Below are 24,895 nucleotides of genomic sequence, written 5' to 3' on the forward strand. Positions count from 1 at the left end.
AGCCTGTGCGTCCGGAGCCTGTGCTCTGCAGCGGGAGAGGCCACAACAGTGAGAGGCCCGCGTACCGCAAAAACAACAACAACAACAAAAACACAGCAAGAAACAATCAGGCAAAAATAATTAATTTACTTGCAAAAATAATCAGTGATATTAAATGCACCAAACAACTTATCCTACAATAAAGTTACCTTTTCCTTTTATCTTTTTCTAAATGAAAGCATAAAACTATATGGTCTTTCCTATTTAATAAGCTTTGTTTTTTTCGCTATTCCACATACTTGGAAAAATCAGAATGCACTGAGGTCAGAAGAGATGTGCAAAGCAAAGCAAGTGAAATCTCAATGACTGTGGCCTCCTTTGAGGGTGCCTGCTCTTCCAGTTACTCAAAGAGCTTGGGTTCATGAGTTATGCAGCTTTTTAACCTTCCATCTAGCACTGACCCCAGGGCAAATGCACCAAGCATGGGGTCCACACACTCTGCTTAGACTGCCTGGGCTTGAATCTCAGCTTCACCCCATGCTGCCTGGGTGACTGTGGGGAACTTACCTCCCCTTCTGATCCTCAGTTTTCTCAGTTGTAAGACTGGGGTATTAATAGATTTTACCTCTTAGGGTTTTGTGAGAATAAAACTAAATAATGCATGTAAAAATTCTAAGCACAGGACCTGTAATTACAAATTGTCAGCTGAAGTATGTTAATTTAGTTTGAATATTTTCCAAACTTTTTTTCCTTTTTCCTCCTCCTCCTTCTTCTCCTTTTCCCTCTTTTTCCCCTCCTTCTTTTCTTTTTCCTTCTGTTCTTCTTTTTAAAGTTTAAACTTGACATCCATTTATGAGGAACATAAAATCCCGTGGAGAGGGAATTCCCTGGCGGTCCAGTAGGTAGGACTCTGCGCTTCCACTGCAGGTGGCATGGGTTTGATTCAATCCCTGGTCAGGGAACTGAATCTGCAAAAAAAATCCTGTGGAGGCTGTCAGGTAGCTGAAGACAATGGCAGTAGCCTAGCTTCTTGCCTCCTACTATTTCCTCCACAAATATGCAAAACAATAATAAGGGTAAAGTAAATCTACATGGTAACCAAGCTCTCAGCATAAATTGAAGACAGAGAACACCAAAAACTTCAACAAAGTGAAAAGAGAAATATCCGATAATAATAGTATGTGGTCTTTCTTGCTCGTGCCCCATCTCTGCTTTGGGCAAATACAGGCTGAGAAAACTGCAGAGAAGACAGAAGAGGGAAGCAAGTGATGGGGCCTGCAGATGGTCCAAAACCTCCACCAGAAAGACTAAACCCACTCTGAGTATGAAAATACTAAAAAAGTGTCTGGGCAGACCAGAGCCTGGACTACAGGCTACAGGGGAGGAGCTTCAAAGTATGCATGATTCAAAAGGGCAGTTTTAGAAACAGAAATTCCATGGAGAAAAAAATGCAAAAGGAAGAAGTGGCTTTTGGAGAGAGGTGTCCTGATTTAAGAAGCCCACAGATTTGTTCACAGTCCTGCCTTCCAAAAGTGGAGTCTGATACTCCTCCCTTTCTATGTGGGCCGTACTTAGTGACTTGCTTCTATGAGTAGAATATGAGTTCGGTTATGTAGAGTCTGACACTAGGTCATAAAAGGCATCCTGGCTTCCTCCTTGCTTCCTCTCGGATCACTTGCTTTGGGAAACCAGCTGTCATGTCATGAGGACACTCAGGCAGCTTTACAGGAAGGTCTGAACTGAGGTCTCCTGCCAACAACCAGCACTTGCTGGGCAGATGGGTGAACCACCTTGGAAGCAAACCCTCCCAACTTAGTCAAGCCTTCAGATGAATGCAGCCTTGGCCACCTTGTCTGAAACCTCATGAGACATCCTGAGCCAGAACTAGCTGAATATAGATTTGTAAAACAATTATTATAGAGCACGCTGAAGTATTCCCAAGCTATCATAGACCTAGGTAAGAAATTCCATTTCTGGGAGTCATTTTTCAAGGGAGGTGACTAAAAGTTAAGCACAGAAATAGGCCAACTGTGCAAATGCTGAAACATTCTCGTGTGTTTTCCTTTCTGTTTTTTAATGTGGTGAAATATAAGTAACATAAAATTCATCATATTAACCACATTTAAATGTACAGTTCTGTGGCATTAAGTATATTTACATTGTCGTACAACCAACGTCACCATCCATCTCCAGAACTTTTTCATCTTCCCCAACTGAAACTCTGTCCCCATTAAACAATATCTCCCCATTTCCCCCTCCTCCAGTCCCTGGAAACCACCATTGTACTGTCTTTCTCGATGAACTTGACAACTCTAGGTACCTCACGAAAGTGGAATCACACAATATTTGTCCTTTTGTAACCAGCTTATTTCACTTAGCATAATGTCTTCAAGGTTCATCCATGTTTAGCATATGTCAGAATTTCCTTCCTTTCTGGCTATTGTAAATAATGCTTCTATCAACACGAGTGTACAAATATCTGTTTGAGTGTCCACTTTCAGTTCTTTTGGGTATTGCTGGATTGTATGGTAGTTAGTTCTATGTTTCAATTTCTGAGGAACCTCAGAAATAGGCTTTTTCCACAGCAGCTGTACCACTTTGCATCACCATCAGCAATGCACAAGTTTCTCCACATACTTGCCAGCACTTTTCCTTCCTTCCTGCCTCCCTCCTTCCCTCCCTTCCTTCCTTTATCTATCTATCTATCTATCATCTATCTATCTATCTATCATCTATCTTATAATAGTCACTCTAATCTGTGTAAAGTGGTATATTATTGTGCTTTTGATTTGAGTTTCCCTAATGATTAGTGCTGTTAAGCATATTTTCATGTACTTATTGGCCCTTTGTATATCTTCCTTGGAGACATGGCTATTCGAGTCCTCTGCCCATTTTTAATAGAATGTTTTCTTTGATTTCAGACATCCCACCCACAATTACAGAGTCTGAGTTGTAGCTTGGGTGTGGCATGGGGCACAAAAACCTGCTCACCTGTAAGGTTGTGGGGAGAGAGAGAGAGATAGGTTTCATTTGCCTTGGAGAGGTAAACATTTTGTATATGAAATGAATACTAATCCTTGTGTGGAGTCTAGCAAGAAAAATCTGTAAACCATGTTGCTACGCTTTTTTTTTTCCCACAAGAGAAAGATGGACAGATTTAATTAAGGTTCTTAGTCCCCAGATTATGGGGTAAAATCAGGGGCTAAGAAAGTAATGTGAATCTGGTATTCTTATTGCTTTCAGATAGGACATGGATGAGTTGTTCTGTGTGGTGGTGGTGAGTTTGTTCCCAGCCACTTTCTTCCTGGCTAGGATATCATCACAATCATCGTCACCATCATCGTCACCATCATCATCACCATCACCATCGTCACGATCATCATCCCCATCATCACCAATACCATCATCCCCATCATCACCAATACCATCATCACCATCATCATCATCATCATCATCCCTCTACTCATTACCATCCTAATACTAAATACCATTTTGTTTACTCCTTCTTGCACAGGTGACTCTTCTTCCTCTCCTTCCTCCTCCTCTTGATTAGTTCCATCTCTACTTTTTGCTTTTGGTTTTTCCTCTGATTCCTCTGGTTCGGGATCAAAGTTGAAAGTAAAGAAGTTATAAGCTTCCTCAGCAGAAGGGAAGCCAGGCGGAACCTACAGAGAAGCAGCAAGCAATAAAATTTGGGATTATCTAAACTGAGATAAGCTCTGCACGGTTCACTGACAGCTGGCTGGATGCTAAGAGCATCAGGCACATTCTAGGCCTCCTAAGCATATTACCTTTGTTGAAGGTAGTGTGAACTTTAACAGATGTAACAGGCCTCCTTAGTTAAGTAACTTTAATAGTTACTTTTTTTATAAATCAGCAATTATTTACCTTCCTACAAGCACATAAATACATTATTTATATCAGTAAATGCTTTAGAAAAGATGATTAAAATGCAAAAAAGTGGATTCAATGTTTTATAGGCCAGTGCTGAGATACTTTTAATTTTGAGCAATACAGCGTTTGTTAAATATTTTTATATAAAAAAAAGATCATTTTGGGGAGTTTGTTTTAATTCTTCTTGAGTTAGTATCCCCCTTTTTCCCCATAGTAAAAGCTGGTGCAACTTCATGGCTGAACAAGTAGTCTTATCATGAACATTTCCTGCCCTTCCATGCATTTCCCTTCCCCGAAGTAGGCAGTATTCTAATCTCTCCACATGATTCTAGGATTTCAAAAGTAGGAATCATTTCTCATACATTTTCTTGCATACTCCATGCAATAGGAGTCAGCTTGTGTGTATAGTCATTTCTCATTGAATATTTTTGAAAAACAAACAAATCAACAAAATACATGATTTAAAGAATGCATGATTTAAAACAAACATGATTTAAAAAGATAGGATTTCTCACCGGGGGTTTAGACTTGATTTTTCGCACAGAATCATGGAATTTTACTCTTGAAAAACCTTGGGAGTCATCTTCTTGTTGAGTCTTTTGCACTTCTCTACCTGGCTATACGAGTAGAAAAAAATGATAGAGACACCATTTAAATCAAGAAACTAAGGATGTTCTAAAACAAGCATTAACCTTCAAAAGTCTTATCTTCGGACCATTGATGCATCTCACCATTTCTAAGGAATGAAATGTTTACAAATTTCAAATATATTTGAGTGTTAACGTGGCTGAATATTTTCTTACTCAGCTCTGTCTCTCTCAAGACTAAACAAATATAAAATTTTATAGTCAATAAACATGAAAAGGAAAAGTGTTCTTTCATCCTATAGATCAATAGATTATCCAGCTCACAGAGCATCATTTCCAAACAGTCTATGATGAAAAGTATCAATGATGTTTGATTATAAATAAGTCCGAGTGGGCAAGGGCTGCCCCAGGCCCTGGCCTTTCAGTTTTGTGTAAATCTCAGAATGGCTGACTGAGTCTCCTCAGGCATTTATCCAGAGACACCTCTGTGATGAAAGCTAGAAATACTTGGAACAGCTAAGATAAGGTGCTATAAAATTTCACCTAAATGCAGCTAGATGTCCAGCAATGGCCAGAATAAAAATGAGGACATCAGTTGGGTATAATCTATCATACTAGCAAGAGAATACATACACTTCCAATTTATGTAAAATTCTACGCTTTTCCTCCATTTTCTCATTTTGCAGTATAAGGTTAAGTAGTTATGTACTAATACTCAATTATATAGAAGTTGAAGGCATGCTAATGAATAAATTTCACAGTGCAATGCCAAGAGTTATTATTTGTCTTGGTAAATTCCAGAATTTTAAATGGTGCTTTTGAAGATGAGGAAAGAAGCAGATGGGTATTACTTAGTGTAAGGAGAAACAACTGAAAAAATTAGCGTAGACTAAAGATCAGGTTCCAGTGCTGGATCAGGAAGACTTTCTAAGGATCTTCCAAGTTTAGTCTTCTCATAAAACAGGGCTAAAGCTTTCTTGTTCACTGCTGAGGATGCCATTCTGCTCCTGCCTGCCTCAAAATCCCCCACCTCCGATAGCCCATGAGGGAGACTGATATGTTTGACAGCATGAAAACAAGCCAAGGGGTTAACCAATAAGAGAGAAGAGAAGCTTGACTCTGTGTGTAGGCAAGCCTTGGGTTTTAGAGAACTGTAAAGATGATGATACTAAAACACAAGACCAGGCAGAAACACTAGCCGTTTAGAAAAAGAAATAAGTAGGTTAAATTCCATGTGGCAAATATGTGTATGTGGAGATTAGTACTTTATTCTTTTTGTTTCTTCCCATCCCTTTCTATACTTGCTTGGCATAGAGGCTATTAAGTTCCGAAAATACAAATTCATTGGTGTCTTTTATTGTAATATTGACAGTTTTATTATGGTATTTATGGACTTGATCAAAAAGCTTGTAATTTAATTTTTATTAAAATCTAAAAATATTTAAAAGTAAATTATACTAGCATATTAAAAGCTATTAAATATATTTAAAAGGATTGAGTGTGCAGAATTAAATTTTAAAGAACTACTATCTATAATATCTTTATATAAGCTTAGAGTAATAATGACATTTAATTTTAACTTGAATGCCTATCATGATACGTGCATGTGTCCAGCTAGGAATTCTTTCTCACCCTTGAATTTGTTGTATCCTCCAAGAAGGCTCTATGGCCCTCTTCTAGCTTGAACTAGGCAATATCAAGTCTCATTACTTTACCATACCATAATTACAAAATATACTAGTTCTAGCCCTGATCTCTCTTCTAGACTGCTAATCAATGTTTTTAATTCCTTAAAAGACATCCTAATCTGGATTGTCTTGCAGATACCTCAGATTTTTATACATTCTTGATATCAGTCATGATATTAATCAAGATATATGATTTCCAAATAATTTCTCCCATTCTGTGTGTTGTCTTTTCACTTTCTTGATGGTTTCTTTGAAGCTCAGAAATGTTTAATTTTGATGAAGTCCAGTGTTTCTATTTATTCTTTTGCCACTTGTGTTTTGGAGTCAGAGATAAGAAACCATTGCCTAAGCCAAGACTCCTCAAATTTTACATAACCTGACTCCAAGGCTGGAGCCAAGTGCTCTTTCTATGAGCTCCTAATAACACCCACCACAGAACTTAATCATCCTGTACTTCCATTGTCTGATAACCTGCCTGTCATCCCTACTGGGATCCTTGAGAGTAGGCTGTGACTGACATCCCTGTGTATTCAGAGCCCAGTGGGCACCTGGCAGGAAGGAGTCTGCTGTAGATGCTGGCTGGGCAACAGCTAGAGTGTGTCAAGGGATCAGAACTTGAGCCTCCTGGAACAGAGAACCAGGCCCAGAAAATAAAGACATTATGGTCGTGTCTAGTGGAGACCAAGTAGTCAAAAGTTCTGTGTTATTTCCACTTTGATGTTGACATGTTCTTAGAGATTTGTGTTTGGCTTTGTTCTCTTATCACAAGTCTGCTGAGTATAAAGTAAACAGAAATGCAAACAAGAGTTAAGCACAGGTTTGTGTTGATAATTTGGATTCTCCACCATATTCCCAACTGTTTTCTCCTTTTCACTCTGACCCTACAGCCTCTAACACTAGCTAACACTTACAGAGAGAGGGCTTACCATGTGCCAGGTGCTGTCTGAAACGCTGTAGCATGTATGAGATCATTTAATCCTCAAAGCAATACCAAGAATTGGGTTCTAGTAGTATCCCTATTTTACAGAGGTGGAACATGGGGTCCAGAGAGTAGATAAGTTACATGTCCAATGTCACACAGCTAGTGTGTGAGATTGCCAGCACTGAATGCTGGGCAGCTGAGGTCCAGCATCTGGATTCTTTGTGTGCTTTGCTCTTTGCTCCATAGGATATAAATGGACCACTTTTTAGATATTCCTTCTGGGTTGAGGCGTATACATGAAGAAATGTGCTTGTGAATGGTATGTTCCATTAGCAATCTGAGATCAGGTCTAAGGGCAAGGCAGTTGATGTTTGCCTCAAATCCACAGAATGGCTCTTAGGGGAGATAGACTATGACAGACATATAGGTCAAGGTCCTGCTCACAAGGAGAAATAAATACCCTATGGGCACAGGGAGTACATTTTTACCTCTAAAACTTCCAACTTGATTTGGATATCATATTCATGGCCCATGGACAAGTGAAAACTACCATGACTGTGTGAAATGATTATCCATCAGAAGGTACAGACAAGGCTGGATATAGGAGACCAGACCCTCCTATCACTTAGCCCACTTGACCAGAAGCCGAGACTCACACACCTGCTGAAACAATCAAAGTGTTTGTGTCATCACGATGGGATTTCAGGGACTTTTTCTTTATTTTCCAATATTTTAGAATTATGGCTCTTACAATTATGGCTCTTATGGAAGAAAATAAATTGGAATTAAAGAACAAGAAATGTGTCCTCAGTAGAATGGAGTAGCAAATTGTCATAAAGCCTTTTTAGGGGACTGACTGAGTGTTCCAACAACCTATGAGGACGGCTGCAACTTTCCTTGTAATCATGCACTCTCTGGCTTGTTTGGGATGAATATAGGTAAAAATTTGTAGCATCTCATCATAGAAAAAGAAAAGGCATCATCTAAGAAATCAGTGGTTGTGTTTCAGAAATATCCCTAAAGCACAGACTTTGAAAACAACCAAACCCATCATCATCAACAACAAACCATTGGATTAGACTTGCAAACACTTCATTGAGCCATTTGCTCTGTTCTTTCTGTTCCTTCTTTTACCCTCTTACATGCTTGTCCTTCAGCAACATCCCTGCTATGTCTTTCTATCTTTTACTGGTTTCCACTCTGCTTCATGGGCTTTTACTGTCAGTTTTTCTCCAAGTGTAAGACTGTCTTCATTCAGTCTTCTTTCCCTCAGGAAGCAAAGGCACTCTCAAAACTGACCACAGTAGAAACGCTTCCAAACTCTGTTTCTCCAGGCCCAGGTCCCTTCCTCTATGTGCATCTCCAGAGGAATACATGCTGTGATGCCTCACCAGCATCTCAGATTCAAACAAAAATCAACCCAGTGCATTCAAACCACCTCCCGATCCTATTGTCAATTGCTTTCCACTGCTTATGAAAAACAGTCAGTGCTCCTTAGTGTAACACTCAAGGTCCCCACGATCAGATTCTATTCTCATCTCTTTCTCTGTTTCCCAGCAAGATCCATGGACCCAGCAACACTGACCCTTGAGACAGACTGGGAATGAGATAGAGCTGGGGTCAAATCCTGACTCATCCATGTACATGCTCTGTGACCTGGGGATAGCTTTGCAGCCCCTCTGAACCTCATATATCAAACGTGAATGGAAATAATAGTACCCACCTCATAGGCATGTTGGGATAAGGGCATGTGATAACATGGGGCAGACTTGGCAAAATGCCTGGCACCGAGTAGCACTCTATAAATAGTAGCTATTATTATTAATAATAAGCATTTAACACCTCCTCTGTGCATAGCTCTGTTCTAGAACTTTTGTTGGAAAATTTATATTCCGCTTCACTGTCCTTGATCGCAAAGTAGGGATGGCCCATTTCTCACCTCTGTGCCAAATTCAGTCTCCAATGCTTTCTCACTGGGACGTCGTAAGCGCCTGGGCCAAGGGGTGGGAATTTCCTGCAGCAACGCACTTTCTGCTTTGGACTAAAAAGTCGAACAGAAAATTATTGCTACATCATGTCAGTGATGCTATGAAAATCTTGGTCACCATCTTAGGAGAAAATAAATCAGTAAAAAATACACATTATACTTCTTTAAGAGATAAGAACAATGATTTAGAAAAAGGATGTTAAATTCTTCTTAAGTATAATTTTCATCAGTGCCAATATTAAATATTACGTTAACATTTAGAACATGAAAAACAAATTTAACGGTATATAAATCCGTGCAGTTTTGAGCAAACAAAGCAAGCTAGACAAGACCAGAAGCATTGCAATCAGCACCGAACAAAATATTCCTGTGGTTTCTCTCACCCTTGCAGCTTGTAATTTCTCCCTCATGCGTTCTCTCATGGAAAATTCTGCAAAGCCTGTTCTGGAAGCTGAAGGAATTGGAGGTAAGCCTAAAACAATACAAGAAAATTACTTTAAAACATTTTTTTTCCAAAGGGAAGATTAGATTGAAAAATAGCAAAAGAATGTAATTTTACTTTTCAAATTTAGAACTTCACATAAGCAATCATGAGATAATGCTGATAACCATCCATTTGATGTAATAAGGACATGTCTTGGCTTCTTTAAGACCGACAGTGAAAACCTCAGTCCTATCAAGGCTGTTACATCGACTTAACTAAGAATAAAACAAATGACATTTGACTATTCAAGGCACAGACACACTTACCAATTCAATTACCATTGGGAAGAGGTTCTCGAATTTGTTGATTTGAGAAACAGGCTTGTAGGATGAATGGATGGCTATTGATTTCAGAGTTCAACTTTCAACAGCACTGATAACTTCCGTCAGAGAAACCTTTTCTATGAGAAGTTCTATAGCCCCGGGCTATCTCATACAGACAACACATATTTTGTACATATTATTAAACCTATACATAAATATCATGAAATGTTCAGCTATTTTGTCTAGGGCTCTGTGATAATGTGTTGAATGCAACTTCTCGTCAATCTTATGCCATCCCTGCTAGGAGGGATCACCTGGCACCTTGAAGATGAAGACTCTGAGGCCCTCTGTGATAACTGACTGGCACGACGATTGCACACCTAGGAATTGGAATGCTTGGGATTTGGTCCCAAATGCTCTACACCATTATGAAAGAGGTGGAAATAGAACAAAGCATTTGGGGGAACAGAATGTTATGCTTGGAGCAGAGAGACTCTACTGGGATGAAGTAGAAGATAAGATTGCAGAAGGAGTTTGGGGTCAAGTCATGGGGAGCCTCTGATGTCACATGAAGGAGTCTGGAATATATTCTCCATGCGGTGGGGATGTCTTGAAGGATGTGGAGAGAGGAGGAAGTGAAGCAGCATTTTCTGAAGCTATTCCTGGGTCTGCAGGTACAGCATGGTTGGGGTGGAGGCACCAGGGACCCCAGCTGGGATACCCTGGTGAGATAATAAAGAGGGAGTCTGTGGGAATAATTGCGAAGACGCCACCAGAAAAATGATACAGTTGTCCCTAGTGACGACGGCTAGGTAGGGCACTAGTTCTCCCAGCAGTAGCAGCATCTTCTGGGCACTTGGTGGACAGGCAAACACTCAGGCCAGGCCCCAGATGGACTCAGTGAATCAGAACCTGGAGGCGGAGCCACCATCTGGGTGATTTAAAGACACACTCAAGTTGGAGCACCCCCGGTTTAGAGCAAGAAAGAGAAGGTGAAGGTGTCTGAGGTTTTGACTGAGGTGAGTAGGGGTTTGGGGTTCCTGAAAAAGAGAAAAGAGGAGGGAAGCCAGTCTGGGAGATACTGAAGGGGATCACTTTGCAGCTGGAATGAGTCTGAGGTGCTGGCAGGATATGGAAATGTGTGCTTGTCCTGCACCTGAGCTCCGGGAAGGGGTCTAGGCCCCAAGAAGAAGACTTAGGAAGCGTTTCTACCGTGGTGATGTTAACGTTTTGAGAAAACCTTTCCCGAAGGAAAGAGTGCAGAGAGAGGAGGCTTCTGACCCTGTAGCCATTGGGTCAAAGAAAAAGAGAAGGCAAGATGATTTATTAGCAGGTGGAAGGAATCGTGGCAGAGAGAGGAAGTGATGACGGGCGGAGGCCGCTGTGCTGGCCCTTTGGCCTCCGCTTACGCAGAAAAGCAATCCTGGGCTTCAGAGCTACTTCTGCAACTTGGCGACTCAGTGCTGAGGCTGGGCTTCCTTCCTTCTGTGTGATAGAGAGATGTAAAATCCTACTTTATCAGGCACCCATCATGCCGTTTCCTCAATGCCTGTAGGAAAGCAGGAAATCATTGTAGTGAAGATCACAGTCTTGCATGTGTGATTGAGGTTCAAGTTCTTTAGAAGAATCTCCATTAGCTCGATAAAAAGGCCTTTGGCATTGTTTTTCAACTCACGTAAAAAATCAAGTCATTATTTCCTATTTTAAAGATCATCTACCCATGGTAGATCATATCTCCATGTCAAAGTCCCAAGACTTTTCCTGTATCGCGTTTGTCACATTTTGAATTTATATATTTGTGTGGTTATTTGATTAGTACCTCCTTCCTCTCCCAGGTTCTATGGTTTTCAGCCACAAAGGGTGGGCACAGGTAAGTGTCACTAAGTGTGTGTGGACCACCTAGGCCGATAAAGAAGGGCTTCTAGACTGGAACCCCTGGGGTTTGCCCATCCTGTTCTCTGGCTGATTGCTCTCTTTGCTTCTGCCTCCAGAGAGCTGCCCTTTCATAGTTAACAAGGCATGCCTTTGAACGTAAAAAAAAATCTTGTTTATTTACTCCCATTCCTCCCGCTTTTTTTAAAAGAGATCTAGTTTTTCAAATTGACTTAAAATAGCTATTGCGTACATGGAGCTCATTAGAATAATTTTATGAATTATTCTTTAAAAGAGAGACAAGATATTTTATTTAAACACTATCTCTTCTGACTAAGGAAACCAAAGGGGCTTCTTTAGTATGTATTAGTTTTAAAAAACTTGAAAAATTCTGAAGTGGTAAAAAGTAGTTCTTGCCTGATTTTTTCAAAACTCTGTTAGTGAAAGACATTTGGAGGGCATAAAGATTTCCAAATCTGATCTGTACAACTAGGTGGTGAGGTGTTATCTTCCCAGCTAGAATGTGACCTGCTTGAGAGCAAGGACCATGTTGGTGATTTTTGTACCTGGCACCTTGTAGCACTATATCAATGAAGGAAAACACATGAAGGAACCATGAGGGTGTGAGAGATATTATACTTAAAGAGGGATTTCAAACAAAATAAATGTAATCCTCATTTGGATGAAATCAGATGATGACAACTCTTTTCTTTTTAAGGTAATATTACTACCATGATAACCATGGAAACCAAGTGTACTGATTCACTCCCTTTGACATAATAACTAATAGGGCTTAGGGACTTTCATTTTTATGTTGGTAGTCTATGGCAAAGAGTGTCTTTAAACAGCTAGAAACACGAAGACAATCCTCATAAGACATTTTTCCGCCTTATTGTCAGTTACTCCACTACATGACTAATCAGCTATGTGGTTCCACACTGACTCTATTTGTCCTGCCCTGGGGCTAAGAAGTGATTTGCCAAACTTGAAAAAGGGTGTGATTTCACATTTACTAAAGAGGCTCTGTGACACAGCTAAGAAAACCTGGCATGCATAAAGTTTCCACAGTATCCAAGAGTGCAATGAAAATAATTTTTTAAATTATTAAAGATTTGAGTTGAGGACATGCAAGAACTTATGGGTAATGAGAGAATTTCAAGACATTCCATTAAAAATATATACATAATGTCCATTAGTATGAAATATGGATTTCCTTGGCCATGTGGTATTTTTCATCAGAGGCAGCAGGGATTACAAACTCAGCAACACTGCAATGGCTGCTCAGCAAACCCGTGAATCCCAAAGCTTCATTAGCCTCGTGTTGCTTCCAGATCTTCTCCATGCTGTCACCTTTTCCTGTCACCCATACTCACTGCACCCTATTTCTCTGTCCTTATGGACTGCATCACAAGATGGACATGTTCCATTTTTCTTTAAAACACTTCCATTATACGTGACCCCTCAGAAAACAAAGTCTTCACTCCATTATCTGGAAGTGCTCCCCTCTTTCCATTACTTTTGCAGACATTCCCACATGTCTTGATAGACCATTTGTTCTGTGAATCACACTGCCCAGACCACAGCTCTCTGTATACATTGGGGTGTACAAGGACTTTCCAAGGACTTGACATAAAATTTGAAATGCAGTTCAGCCAGCCCTCTGTGTCCATGGGTTCTGCATCTGCTGATTCAACCAGGCACGGATAGAAAATATTTGGAAAAAATTCCAGAAAGTTCCAAAAAGCAAGACTTGAATTTACTGCAAACCAGCAACTATTTACATAGCATTGACATTGTATTAGGTATTATAAATAATCAAGACATCTTTTAAAGTATACAGGACAATGTATGTAGGTTATATGCAAATTCTATGCCATTTTATATAAGGGACCTGAGCATGGATGGATTTTGATATCCACAGGGCAGGGTGGGACAGGGAGTGGTCCTGGAACCAATCCCTGTGGATACTGAGGAATGACTAAGTTGGTTGGATTTGAGTTGGTACTATCTGAATTCACAGATTGTCAAATAGGTGAGTGTGCCTATGATTCTTGGTTAATTATCTCACTCTTCTACCTTTCTATTATAGTTAAAGAATATGTTTCTAAAAGCTTTTATTTATTTATTTTACTTCTTATGATTAATATATATTGAAGAAATTTTACAGTACCTTTATGTCTTCATCAGTTGTGCATTATTGATATTGATAATAAATAACTCAATCAAAAATTCAATTTGTTAAGATGGTGAGCAGTGAAGACTTTTTTAAAAGCTATTTTTTATTAGTTATCTATTTTATACATATTTGTGTATATACGTCAATCCCAATCTCCCAATTCATTCCACCACCACCACTTTCCCCCTTTGGTGTCCATACGTTTGTTCTCTACATCTGCGTCTCTATTTCTGCCTTGCAAACCAGTTCATCTGTATCGTTTTCCTAGATTCCACATATATGCGTTTAATATACAATATTTGTTTTTCTCTCTCTGACTTACTTCACTCTGTGTGACAGTCTCTAGGTCCATCCACATCTCTAGAAATGACCCAATTACGTTCCTTTTTATGGCTGAGGAATATTCCATTGTATATATATACCCTATCTTCTTTTTCCATTCGTCTGTTGATGGGCAGACGAATTTATGCGCTTCCATGACCTGGCTATTGTAAATACTTCTTCAATGAACACTGGGATGCATGTATCTTTTTGAATTATGGTTTTCTCTGGGGATATAGGCCCAGTAGTGGGGTTGCTGGGTCATATGGTAATTCTATTTTTAGTCTCTTAAGGAACCTCCATACTGTTCTCCATAGCGGCTATATCAATTTACATTCCCACCAACAGTGCAGGAGGGTTCCCTTTTCTCCACACCCTCTCCAGCATTTGTTGTTTGTAGATTTTCTGATGATGCCCATTCTAATCAGTGTGAGGTGATACCTCATTGCAGTTTTGATTTGCATTTTTCTACTAATTAGTGATGTTGAGCAGCTTTTAATGTGCCTCATGGCCATCTGCATGTCTTCTTTGGAGAAATGTCTATTTAGGTCTTCTGCCCATTTTTGGATTGGGTTGTTTGTTTTTTTAATATTGAGCTGCATGAGCTGTTTATATATTTTGGAGATTAATCTTTTGTCCATTGATTTGTTGGGAAATATTTTCTCCCATTTTGAGGGTTGTCTTTTTGTCTTGTTTATAGTTTCCTTTGCTGTGCAAAAACTTTTAAGTTTCATTTGGTCCCATTTGTTTATTTTTGTCTTTATTTCCATTACTCTAGGAGGTGGGTCAAAAAAATCTTGCTGTGATTTATGTCATAGAGTGTTCTGCCTATGTTTCCCTCTAAGAGTTTTATAGAATCCAGTCTTATATTTCGGTCTTTAATCCATTTTGAATTTATTTTTGTGTGTGGTGTTAGGGAGTGTTCTAATTTCATTCTTTTACATGTAGCTGTCCAGTTTTCCCAGCACCACTTATTGAAGAGACTGTCTTTTCTCCATTGTATATCCTTGCCTCCTTTGTAATAGATCAGTTGACCATCAGTGCGTGGGTTTATCTCTGTGCTTTCTATCCTGTTCCATTGATCTATATTTCTGTTTTTGTGCCAGTATCATATTGTACTGTAGCCTTATAGTATAGTCTGAAGTCAGGGAGTCTGATTCCTCCAGCTCTGTTTTTTTCCCTCAAGATTGCTTTGGCTATTTGGGGTAATTTTTGTCTCCATACAGATTTTAAGATTTTTTCTAGTTCTGTAAAAAATGCCATTGGTAATTTGATAGGGATTGCATTGAATCTGTAGATTACTTTGGGTAATATAATCATTTTCACAATATTGATTCTTCCAATCCAAGAACATGGTATATTTCTCCATTTGTTTGTGTTATCTTTGATTGCTTTCAACAGTGTCTTATAGTTTTCTGAGTACAGGTCTTTTACCTCCTTAAGTAGGTTTATTCCAAGATATTTTATTTTTTTGTTGCAGTGGTGAATGGATTATTTCCCTGATTTCTCTTTCTGATCTTTCATTGTTAGTGTATAGGAATGCAAGAGATTTCTGTGCATTAATTTTGTATCCTGCAAATTTACCAAATTCATTGACTAGCTCTAGTAGTTTACTGGTGGCATCTTTAGGATTCTCTATGTATAGTATCATGTCATCTGCAAACAGTGATAGTTTCACTTCTTTTCCAATTTGTATTCCTTTTATTTCTTTCTTTTCTCTGATTGCTGAGGCTAGGACTTCCAGAACTATGTTGAATAATAGTGGCAAGAGTGGACATCCTTGTCTTGTTACAGATCTTAGAGGAAGTGCTTTCAGTTTTTCACCATTGAGAATGATGTTTTGCTGTGGTTTTATCATATATGGCCTTTACTATGTTGAAGTGGGTTCCCTCTATGCCCACTCTCTGGAGAGTTTTTATCATAAATTGGTGTTGAATTTTGTCAAAAGCTTTTTCTGCATCTGTTGAGATGATCATACGGTTTTTATTCTTCAGTTTGTTAATATGGTGTATCACATTGATTGATTTGCGTATATGAAGAATCCTTGGCAACTCTGGGACAAATCCTACATAATCATGGTGTATGATCCTTTTTAAGTGTTTTTGGATTCTGTTTGCTAGTATTTTGTTGAGGAGTTTTGTATCTATATTCATCATTGATACTGGTCTGTAATTTTCTTTTTTTTGTAGTATCTCTGTCTGGTTTTGATATGAGTGTGATGGTGGCCTCATAGAATGAGTGTGGGAGTGTTCCTTCCTCTGCAATTTTTTGGAAGCATTTGAGAAGGATGGGTGTTAACTCTTCTCTAAATGTTTGATAGAATTCACCTGTGAAGCCATCTGGTCCTGGACTTTTGTTTATTGGAAGATTTTTAATCACATTTTCAATTTCATTACTTGTGATTGGTCTGTTCATATTTTCTATTTCTTCCTGGTTCAGTCTTGGAAGGTTGTGCATTTCTAAGAACTTGTCCATTTCTTCCAGGTTGTCCATATTATTGGCAAAGAGTTGCTTGTAGTAGTCTCTTAGGATGCTTTGTATTTCTGCGGTGTCTGTTGTAACTTCTTTTTCATTTCTAATTTTATTGATTTGAGTCCTCTCCCTCTTTTTCTTGATGAGCTTGGCTAAAGGTTTATCAATTTTGTTTATTTTCTCAAAGAACCAGCTTTTAGTTTTATTGATCTTCGCTATTGTTTTCTTTGTTTCTATTTCATTTATTTCTGCTCTGATCTTTATGATTTCTTTCCTTCTACTAACTTTGGGTTTTGTTTGTTCTTCTTTCTCTACTTCTTTTAGGCATAAGCTTAGATTGTTTATTTGCGATTTTTCTTGTTCCTTGAGGTAGGATTATATTACTATAAACTTCCCTCTTAGAACTGTTTTTGCTGCATCCCATAGGTTTTGGATTGTCGTGTTTTCATTGTCATTTTGTCTCTGGGTATTTTTTGATTTCTTCTTTGAGTTCTTCAGTGATCTCTTGGTTATTTAGTAACATATTGTTTAGCCTCCATGTGTTTGTGTTGTTTATGTTATGTTCCCCTGTAATTTATTTCTAATCTCATAGTGTTGTGGTCAGAAAAGATGCTTAATATTATTTTAATTTTCTTAAATTTACCAAGGCTTGATTTGTGACCCAAGATATAATCTAACCCGGAGAATGTTCCATGTGCACTTGAGAAGAAAGTGTAATCTGCTGTTTTCAGATGGAATGTCCTATAAATATTAATTAAATCTATCTGGTCTATTGTGTCATTTAAAGCTGTGATTCCTTGTTAATTTTCTGTCTGGATGACCTGTCCATTGGTGTAAGTGGGGAGTTAAAGTCCCTCACTATTACTGTGTTACTATTGATTTCCTCTTTTATAGCTGTTAGCATTTGCCATATGTATTGAGGTGCTCCTATGTTGGGTGCATATATATTTATAATTGTTATATCTTCTTCTTGGGTTGAACCCTTGATCATTATGTCGTGTCCTTTCTTCTTTCTTATAACATTCTTTATTTTAAAGTCTATTTTATCTGACATGAGTATTGCTACTCCAGCTTTCTTTTGATTTCCATTTCATAGAGTATCTTTTTCCATCCCCTCACTTTCAGTCTGTATGTGTTCCTAGGCCTGAAGTGGGTCTGTTGCAGACAGCATATATATAGGTCTTGTTTTTGTATCCCTTCAGCAAGCCTGTGTCTTTTGGTTGGAGCATTTAATCCGTTCACATTCAAGGTAGTTATAGATATGTATGTTCCTATTTCCATTTTATTAATTGTTTTGAGTTTGTTTTTGTAGGTCCTTTTCTCTTCTTGTGTTTCCCAGTTAGAGAAGTTCCCTTAGCATTTGATGTAGAGCTGGTTTGGTGGTGCTGAATTCTCTTAGCTTTTGCTTATCCGTAAAGCTTTTGACTTGTCCATCAAATCTGAATGAGATCCTTGCTGGGTAGAGTAATCTGGGTTGTAGTTTCCCCCTTTCATCACTTTAAATACATCGTGTCACTCCCTTCTGGCTTGTAGAGTTTCCACTGAAAAATCAGCTGTTAACCATAAGGGAGTTCCCTTGTATGTTATTTATTGTTTTTCCCTTGTTGCTTTTAATAATTTTTCTCTGTCTTAATTTTTGTCAATTAGATTACTATATGTCTCGGCATGTTTCTCTTGCCTGGGACTCTCTGCGCTTCTTGGACTTGGGTGGCTATTTCCTTTCCCATGTTAGGGAGTTTTCAACTTTAATCTCTTCAAATAATTTCTTGGGTCCTTTCTCTCTCTCTTCTCCTTCAGGGACTCCTATAATGTGAATTGGTGCATTTAATGTTATCCCAGATGTCTCTTAAGCTGTCTTCATTTCTTTTCATTCGTTTTTCTTTATTCTGTTCAGCAGCAGTGTATTCCACCATTCTGTCTTCTAGGGCAATTATCCATTCTTCTGCCTCAGTTATTCTGGTATTGATTCCTTCTAGTGTATTTTTCATTTCAGTTATTGTATTGTTCATCTCTGTTTGTTTGTTCTTTAATTCTTCTAGGTGTTTGTTCTTTAATTCTTCTAGGTCTGTGTTAAACATTTCTTGCATCCTCTCGATCTTTGCCTCCATTCTTTTTCCGAGGTCCTGGACCATCTTCACTATGATTATTCTAAACTCTTTTTCTGGAAGGTTGCCTGTCTCCACTTCATTTAGTTGTTTTTCTGGGGTTTTATCTTGTTCCTTCATCTGGTACAGAGTCCTCTGCCCTTTCATTTTGTCTATCTTTCTGTGAAAGTGGTTTTCATTCCACAGGCTGCAGGATTGTAGTTCTTCTTGCTTCTGTTGTCTGCCCTCTGGTGGATGAGGCTATCTAAGAGGCTTGTGCAAACTTCCTGATGGGAGGGACTGGTGGTGGGTAGAGCTGGGTATTGCTCTGGTGGGCAGAACTCAGTAAAACTTTAATCTGCTTGTCTGCTGATGGGTGGGGCTGGGTTCCCTCCCTGTTGGTTGTTTGTCCTGAGGTGACCCAACACTGGAGTCTACCTGGGCTCTTTGGTGGGGCTAATGGTGGACTCTGGGAGGGCTCACACCAAGGAGTACTTCCCAGAACTTCTGCTGCCAGTGTCCTTGTCCTCACGGTGAGCCACAGCCACCCTCTGCCTCTGCAGGAGACCCTCCAACACTAGCAGGTAGGTCTGGTTCAGTCTCCTATGGGGTCACTGCTCCTTCCCCTGGGTCCCAATGCACACACTACTTTATGTGTGCCCTCCAAGAGTGGAGTCTCTATTTCTCCTGGTGCTGTTGAAGTCCTGAAATCAAATCCTGCTAGCCTTCAAAGTCTGATTCTCTGGGAATTCCTCCTCCTGTTGCTGGACCCTGAGGTTGGGAAGCCTAATGTGGGGCTCAGAACCTTCACTCCAGTGGGTGGACTTCTGTGGTATAATTGTGCGCCACTTTGTGCGTCACCCATCCAGTAGTTATGGGATATGATTTTATTGTGATTGCACCACCCCCTACCATCTCATTGTAGCTTCTCCTTTGTCTTTGCATGTGGGGTATATTTTTTGGTAAGTTCTAGTGTCTTCCTGTCGATGACTGTTCAGCAGTTAGTTGTGATTCTGGCACTCTCACAAGAGGGAGTGAGTGCACGTCCTTCTACTCCACCATCTTGAACCAATCTCAATAAAAGATTTTTTAACATAGTAATATATTATTTAAAATTCTGTGGGGGAAATGGAATGAAGGAGTTAGGGAAGAAAAGGGAATGATGTGAAATTCTAACTGTTCATGGAGAGTGTTTTTATTATTTTGAAACAGATAATGGTGGTTCTCAAATCAATATGCCATTTAGATTCCTTTGGATGCTTTAAAAGTGACATAAGAGTTTTATTTTAAAACATTAATATTTACAATATGACATCAATAAAATCTTTTGTAAATATTTAAAAGCATGATAAAGACTCTTGATGGCAAGTTACATATAAGCATCATTCTTGTAGTGATCATGGACAAAAGGGTTGGGAGTACACTGGCCTGAACTGGCTTTTCACTCTTGCCTCTCTCCTCCCATGATAAATAATTGCCCACTGTTGTAAAATTCCAGGGATAGAATGTAAATATGGAGTTGAGGGGTAAGGAGAGCATAGGATGGAAGCCAGCTTGACTTCAGTAGGAAAACTTGGAGAGGAGCAGAGGTAACAATCTTAAAGCCTTGAGAGGAAAAACGTAATGAGTGAGACAATCAGTTGGACTGTCCCCAACTTCTAACCTACTTCACTTGGATGTAAGAGCTTAGGATACCTTTTCAGCCTTAGCAAACCTCTGTCAACACATGACTTCCTCAGCAGTCAGGCAGGAAAAACTCAGCATTAGAAAAGGGCCTGAGGTCAGTGGTGGTTGTCCCTAGGGTATAAGAATGTGAGTGATTATTTTCTCCTGTTTCCTTCTCCAGATTTTCTAATTTCATTAAATGGATGATATCATTTGTGGAAATTTTACTACACAAAATGGAGTTCAAAACAGGCTGAGAACTGCAAGCTCTGCCCTGAGTTCCAGCCCTAGCACTGCTGAGAGCTCACCTGTGCTGAGGGTCTGCAGGGAGTTCTTTGGTCAATTTCTTCATGGGTTTGGATTGTTGCTCAGTGCTACCACCCCCAAAAATCCAATTAATAATGTATAAAAATTTAAACAGACATTTTACTAAGATGATATACAAAAGGCTAACAAGCATATGAAAAAATACTCCATATCATTAATCACTAGGGAAATACAAGTTAAAAGCACAACGAAATACCACTGTATACACATTATAAAGGCTAAAATTGAAGACAGATAATATCGATTGTTGGCAAGGAAGTGAGAAACTGGAACTCTCACAAACTGTTGGTGGGAAAGTAAAATGATACAGCCAGTTTGTAAAACAGATCAGCACTTTCTTATAAAGTTAAATATACATTTATCATATAACCCAGTTCATAGAAGCATTATTTATAATATCCCCAAACTGGAAATAATCCAAATATTCATCAACAGGTGGATGAATAAATAAAATGTAGTATACCCATATGATGGAATATAATTCAGCAGTAAAAAGGAAAAAAATGTGGATATATGCTACAATGCTTATAAATCTCAAAAACATGCTAAGTGAAAGAAGTCAGACACAAACCCCTACATATTATATGGTTCTATTCACATGAAATGTCTAGAAAAGGCTTATTTATAGGAATATAAAACAAATCACTGTTTGTCTAGGGCTGGGGGTGGGAGTGGCTGCAAACAGGCATAAAGGAACTTTTTGGGGTGATGAAAATGTTCTAAAACTGGATGGTGGTGATGGCTGCACAGGTCTACAAATTTACTAAAAATCATTGAATCGTATACTTACAATGGGTGAATTTTATGATATTCAAATTATACTTCAATAAATCTATTAAAAATGCAAGCTGTCTTATGTGATATGCAAAAGTGGGTGTTAAGTTGGTAGTTGCACATTTAGTCTGAAAGAAGCCCAGACTGGAGATAAAAGTTGGGGGCTGCTCAGTTATACATACGATAGCTATATGATAAAATTTAAAGTCTTGAGATGACTGAGAGAATGAGTGTTGACAAAGAAAAGGGGACTAAGCACTGAGCTTGGGGGCTCCAAGATTTAGAGGCTGGGGTGTAAGAACTAGCAAGGAGATGGAGAGGTCCAGCCAGCAAGGGAGACGGAAAACCAGGAGAGTGGTGTCCGGGGAGCCATGTACATAAGAGGAGAGAGTGTGAGCTGCAGGGAACGCGACTGAAATTCAAGGACGGTAAAGATGAAGGACTGACTATAGAATTTAGCAAATGTGTGGTTCGTGGGGACCTCAACAAGGAGAATTTTGACAGGGAGGGGGATGTGAATTAGAGGACTAGGTTCAAGATTGGAGCCAGGATGGGAACAGACGACTCTGGAGGAATTTTGCTATAAAGGAGTTTTTGGGAAAATGTCTTTCCTTATAACTAATAATAATGATGAGTCTGTTTTATATTCTTTGTATTCGTTTATGAGATGGTCAGTCAGGTGGGGCACAAGAGGAGACAGAGGAGAGGCTCAGGAAACAAAGTTGATCATAAACTCTCAGGTTCTGCAGCCAGGGGGCAAGACATGCCACGCAGGGCACATGGAAAGACACCAGCGTGGTCAGGAGCAGAAGATAGGAGGGGCTGAGAGCTCAGCTCACGGCCTTTCTTGTGATTTCTGAGGGAAAGACAGGGCAAGGTAAGCAGTTTAGGGTTGGTGGGTTCGAGTGGTTCTGGGGGGGCTCTAAGCTATAGGGGTGGTCCCTAGTTGCCTGGTACCTGGCTCTCGGATGATCCAGGCAGAGGAATTTTGCTTTTTGGGGTTGTACTGATGCCGAAAGCTCAGGTTCTCTGCACTGGTGCCAGAACGAATCTGAGAGACAGAGTTTTGGGTGAAGTAGAAGAAGATAGCTTTATTGCTTTGCCAGGCAAAGGGGGCCACAGCAAGCTCCTGCCTCAAAAAACTATGTGTCCCAACCCCAGAGGATTTGATGAGAAGTTTTATAGCAATAGCTCAGGGGGGATGTCATTGACAAGATTAGGATGTGTGAAGGGCTTGCACTCCCTTAATCTCATCTCAGGTGCTCAGTCTCCTAATCTTGAGCTTTTTTGGTCCCTTTCATCTTCCCTCAGGTGGTTTCTTGGCTGCTCTTCCGTTGATTACCAACAGTTCGAATACACACTTTGGAACTCAGGGACGGTCATGGAGGCTGGAGTCTTGCCTACAAGAAACAGGGGACAAAAAAGGCCTCCATGCCCAGGCATCCCACAGGGCCTCCGCTCAGTTTCAGTACTGGCCAGACATGTAGGGCTCTGGATTGGTTATTTTACATTAAAGTCATGCTCCAGCCCTGGCTCTTTGCTATCTCTATCAATTGGCTACTGTCTCCCCAACCAGAAAGGTTTTTTTGTTTTTGTTTTTTGTTTTGTTTGTTTGTTTGTTTGGGTGCTTTTTTTTAAGATGTCAAAAATCATAATATCCAGAAAAAAATTGTATTGAATACAGCATACAATTTATTTTTACTTAGATAAATATTTTACTTAGCACTGTAATTTAGTCCCCCAAGTACCGCGTGAGGTAGTAAACTCCAGTGTTGGTGAACTTTTGATATTTCCTACATTCCCCAGTGTGCACCCTCTGACTAGAATGTTCTTTACTGCTGGGCTCCAGGGTAACTCCCAAGACCAACTCCTTTGGGCCATTCTCCTCTTGTCTTATACTGAACTTTATAACATTTGTTTCCTGGGTCAGTCTCTCCAGGTCTTGGTGACTTTTAAAAAGTATGCCTAAAATAGGTGATCTATTTCCTTTCATTTGCATCAAATTTCACTGGATTCTGAACTTTATTTTCAACTAATACTGAGAAATTGGCTCTGAAATGATGCTTTAACCAGAGAAACTAACAGGAATGAATGGAAAACAGATGTCAATAATGAAGAAACTTATGTTCATAAGAAACTGCTTAACATTCAATAGTTCCTCCCTTAAGAGATGGTGCAAGTTGGAATCGTGGGGGAAATGTGTGTACTTTTTTCCTAGATGTTTATTTGATTGGGAGCTATGTCCCTATTCGGTGAAATGCTTTCTGTATTTGGAAAGTCATGACTATGTATATGTTTGAAAAGCAGATTAGAAGTCAAAGCTTTCAGTGCATGGATCTACACTGCTGTTCATCAGGGAGATGGCCCCTCTGGGGGTGTGCCTGGTGCAGTGCGGGAGGCCATGTCTTCTAGGGTGCTGGTATCTGAGCATCTAACTACAGTCTGGACTTGACAACACTTGGAGCCCTGCAGGAATGCTATAGGATAGAGAGGGTCATGGGTTCAAGGGCAGAGGCTGGGGGGTGGTAGCACTGAGCAACAAGCCAAACCCATGAGAGGTTTGGGGAATGAACCATCAAGAGGGAGTCAAAGATTTGGATTCAGGTGAGCAGACTTGGTTGGAAGGATGTGGTGGGTGTGGTATGGGGGTAGTAAGTGAGCATACAGAAACCAGAGCATGGCCGTGAGTAAAATACAGAGAGCACTGTACCTCCCCTGGGCAACTGTAAACCATTCTCTTTAAAGACCAATCAGAGTTAAGATTTGCTGGTATAGAATGATGCTGTAGTGCAGCAATTAAGAACACGGGTTCACTTAGTATGATAATCTGAGGGAACTATATTCAATATCCTGGTTTATCAAACCATAGTGGAAAAGAATATGAAAAAGAATATATATATATATATATATAACGAACACTTTGCTGTATAGCAGAAATTAACACAACATTGCAAATCAACTGTACTTCAATGAAATAAATTTAAAAAGAAGAAAAAAAAAGAACACAGGTTCCTGAGGTCTGTAGACTGGAGTTTGAGTTCTGGCTCCACCACCTCTAGCTGTTGGTTCTCTCTGAACCTTAGTTTCCTAAATTATAAAACAATGCCTGATGACAGGACTGTTCTGAGTAATGTAATGCATGTAAAGACCTCAGCATGGTGCCAGCCATATCATAACACTCAAAAGAGGTAATTATTTTTGTTAGTTATTTAGCATCAAGTTCTTCCAGCTGGAGAAGGCGACTAGGTATGTGCCAGACCCTTTGTGAGGTGCTTTCTGTGTATCATCTGATTTCACTGTCATAACAGCTGCACGAAGCCAAGACTTTTATGATCCTCGTTTTTATCAATATAAACGAGGCTCCTGTGGCTGAGGGAGACTGGTCTGCTCCTCAAGGTCC

At 39.5% G+C, this 24,895-nt stretch overlaps 1 protein-coding gene across 3 annotated transcripts in view; it reads right to left on the reverse strand.

Annotated features, from left to right (window-relative positions):
* CC2D2A (coiled-coil and C2 domain containing 2A) overlaps window positions 1-24,895 on the reverse strand; it is a 144,186-nt gene that overhangs the window by 95,666 nt on the left and 23,625 nt on the right. For all 3 annotated transcript variants that reach the window (XM_060103976.1, XM_060103986.1, XM_060103992.1), the window contains 4 exons: window positions 9,441-9,529; window positions 9,010-9,111; window positions 4,389-4,490; window positions 3,468-3,644 (listed from right to left, as the gene is read on the reverse strand). In XM_060103976.1, coding sequence (XP_059959959.1) covers window positions 3,468-3,644; window positions 4,389-4,490; window positions 9,010-9,111; window positions 9,441-9,529 — 470 coding nt within the window. The remainder of the gene's footprint in view (window positions 1-3,467; window positions 3,645-4,388; window positions 4,491-9,009; window positions 9,112-9,440; window positions 9,530-24,895) is intronic.

Source organism: Mesoplodon densirostris, chromosome 1, assembly GCF_025265405.1.
Source record: "Mesoplodon densirostris isolate mMesDen1 chromosome 1, mMesDen1 primary haplotype, whole genome shotgun sequence".
Taxonomy (NCBI): Eukaryota; Metazoa; Chordata; class Mammalia; order Artiodactyla; family Ziphiidae; genus Mesoplodon; species Mesoplodon densirostris.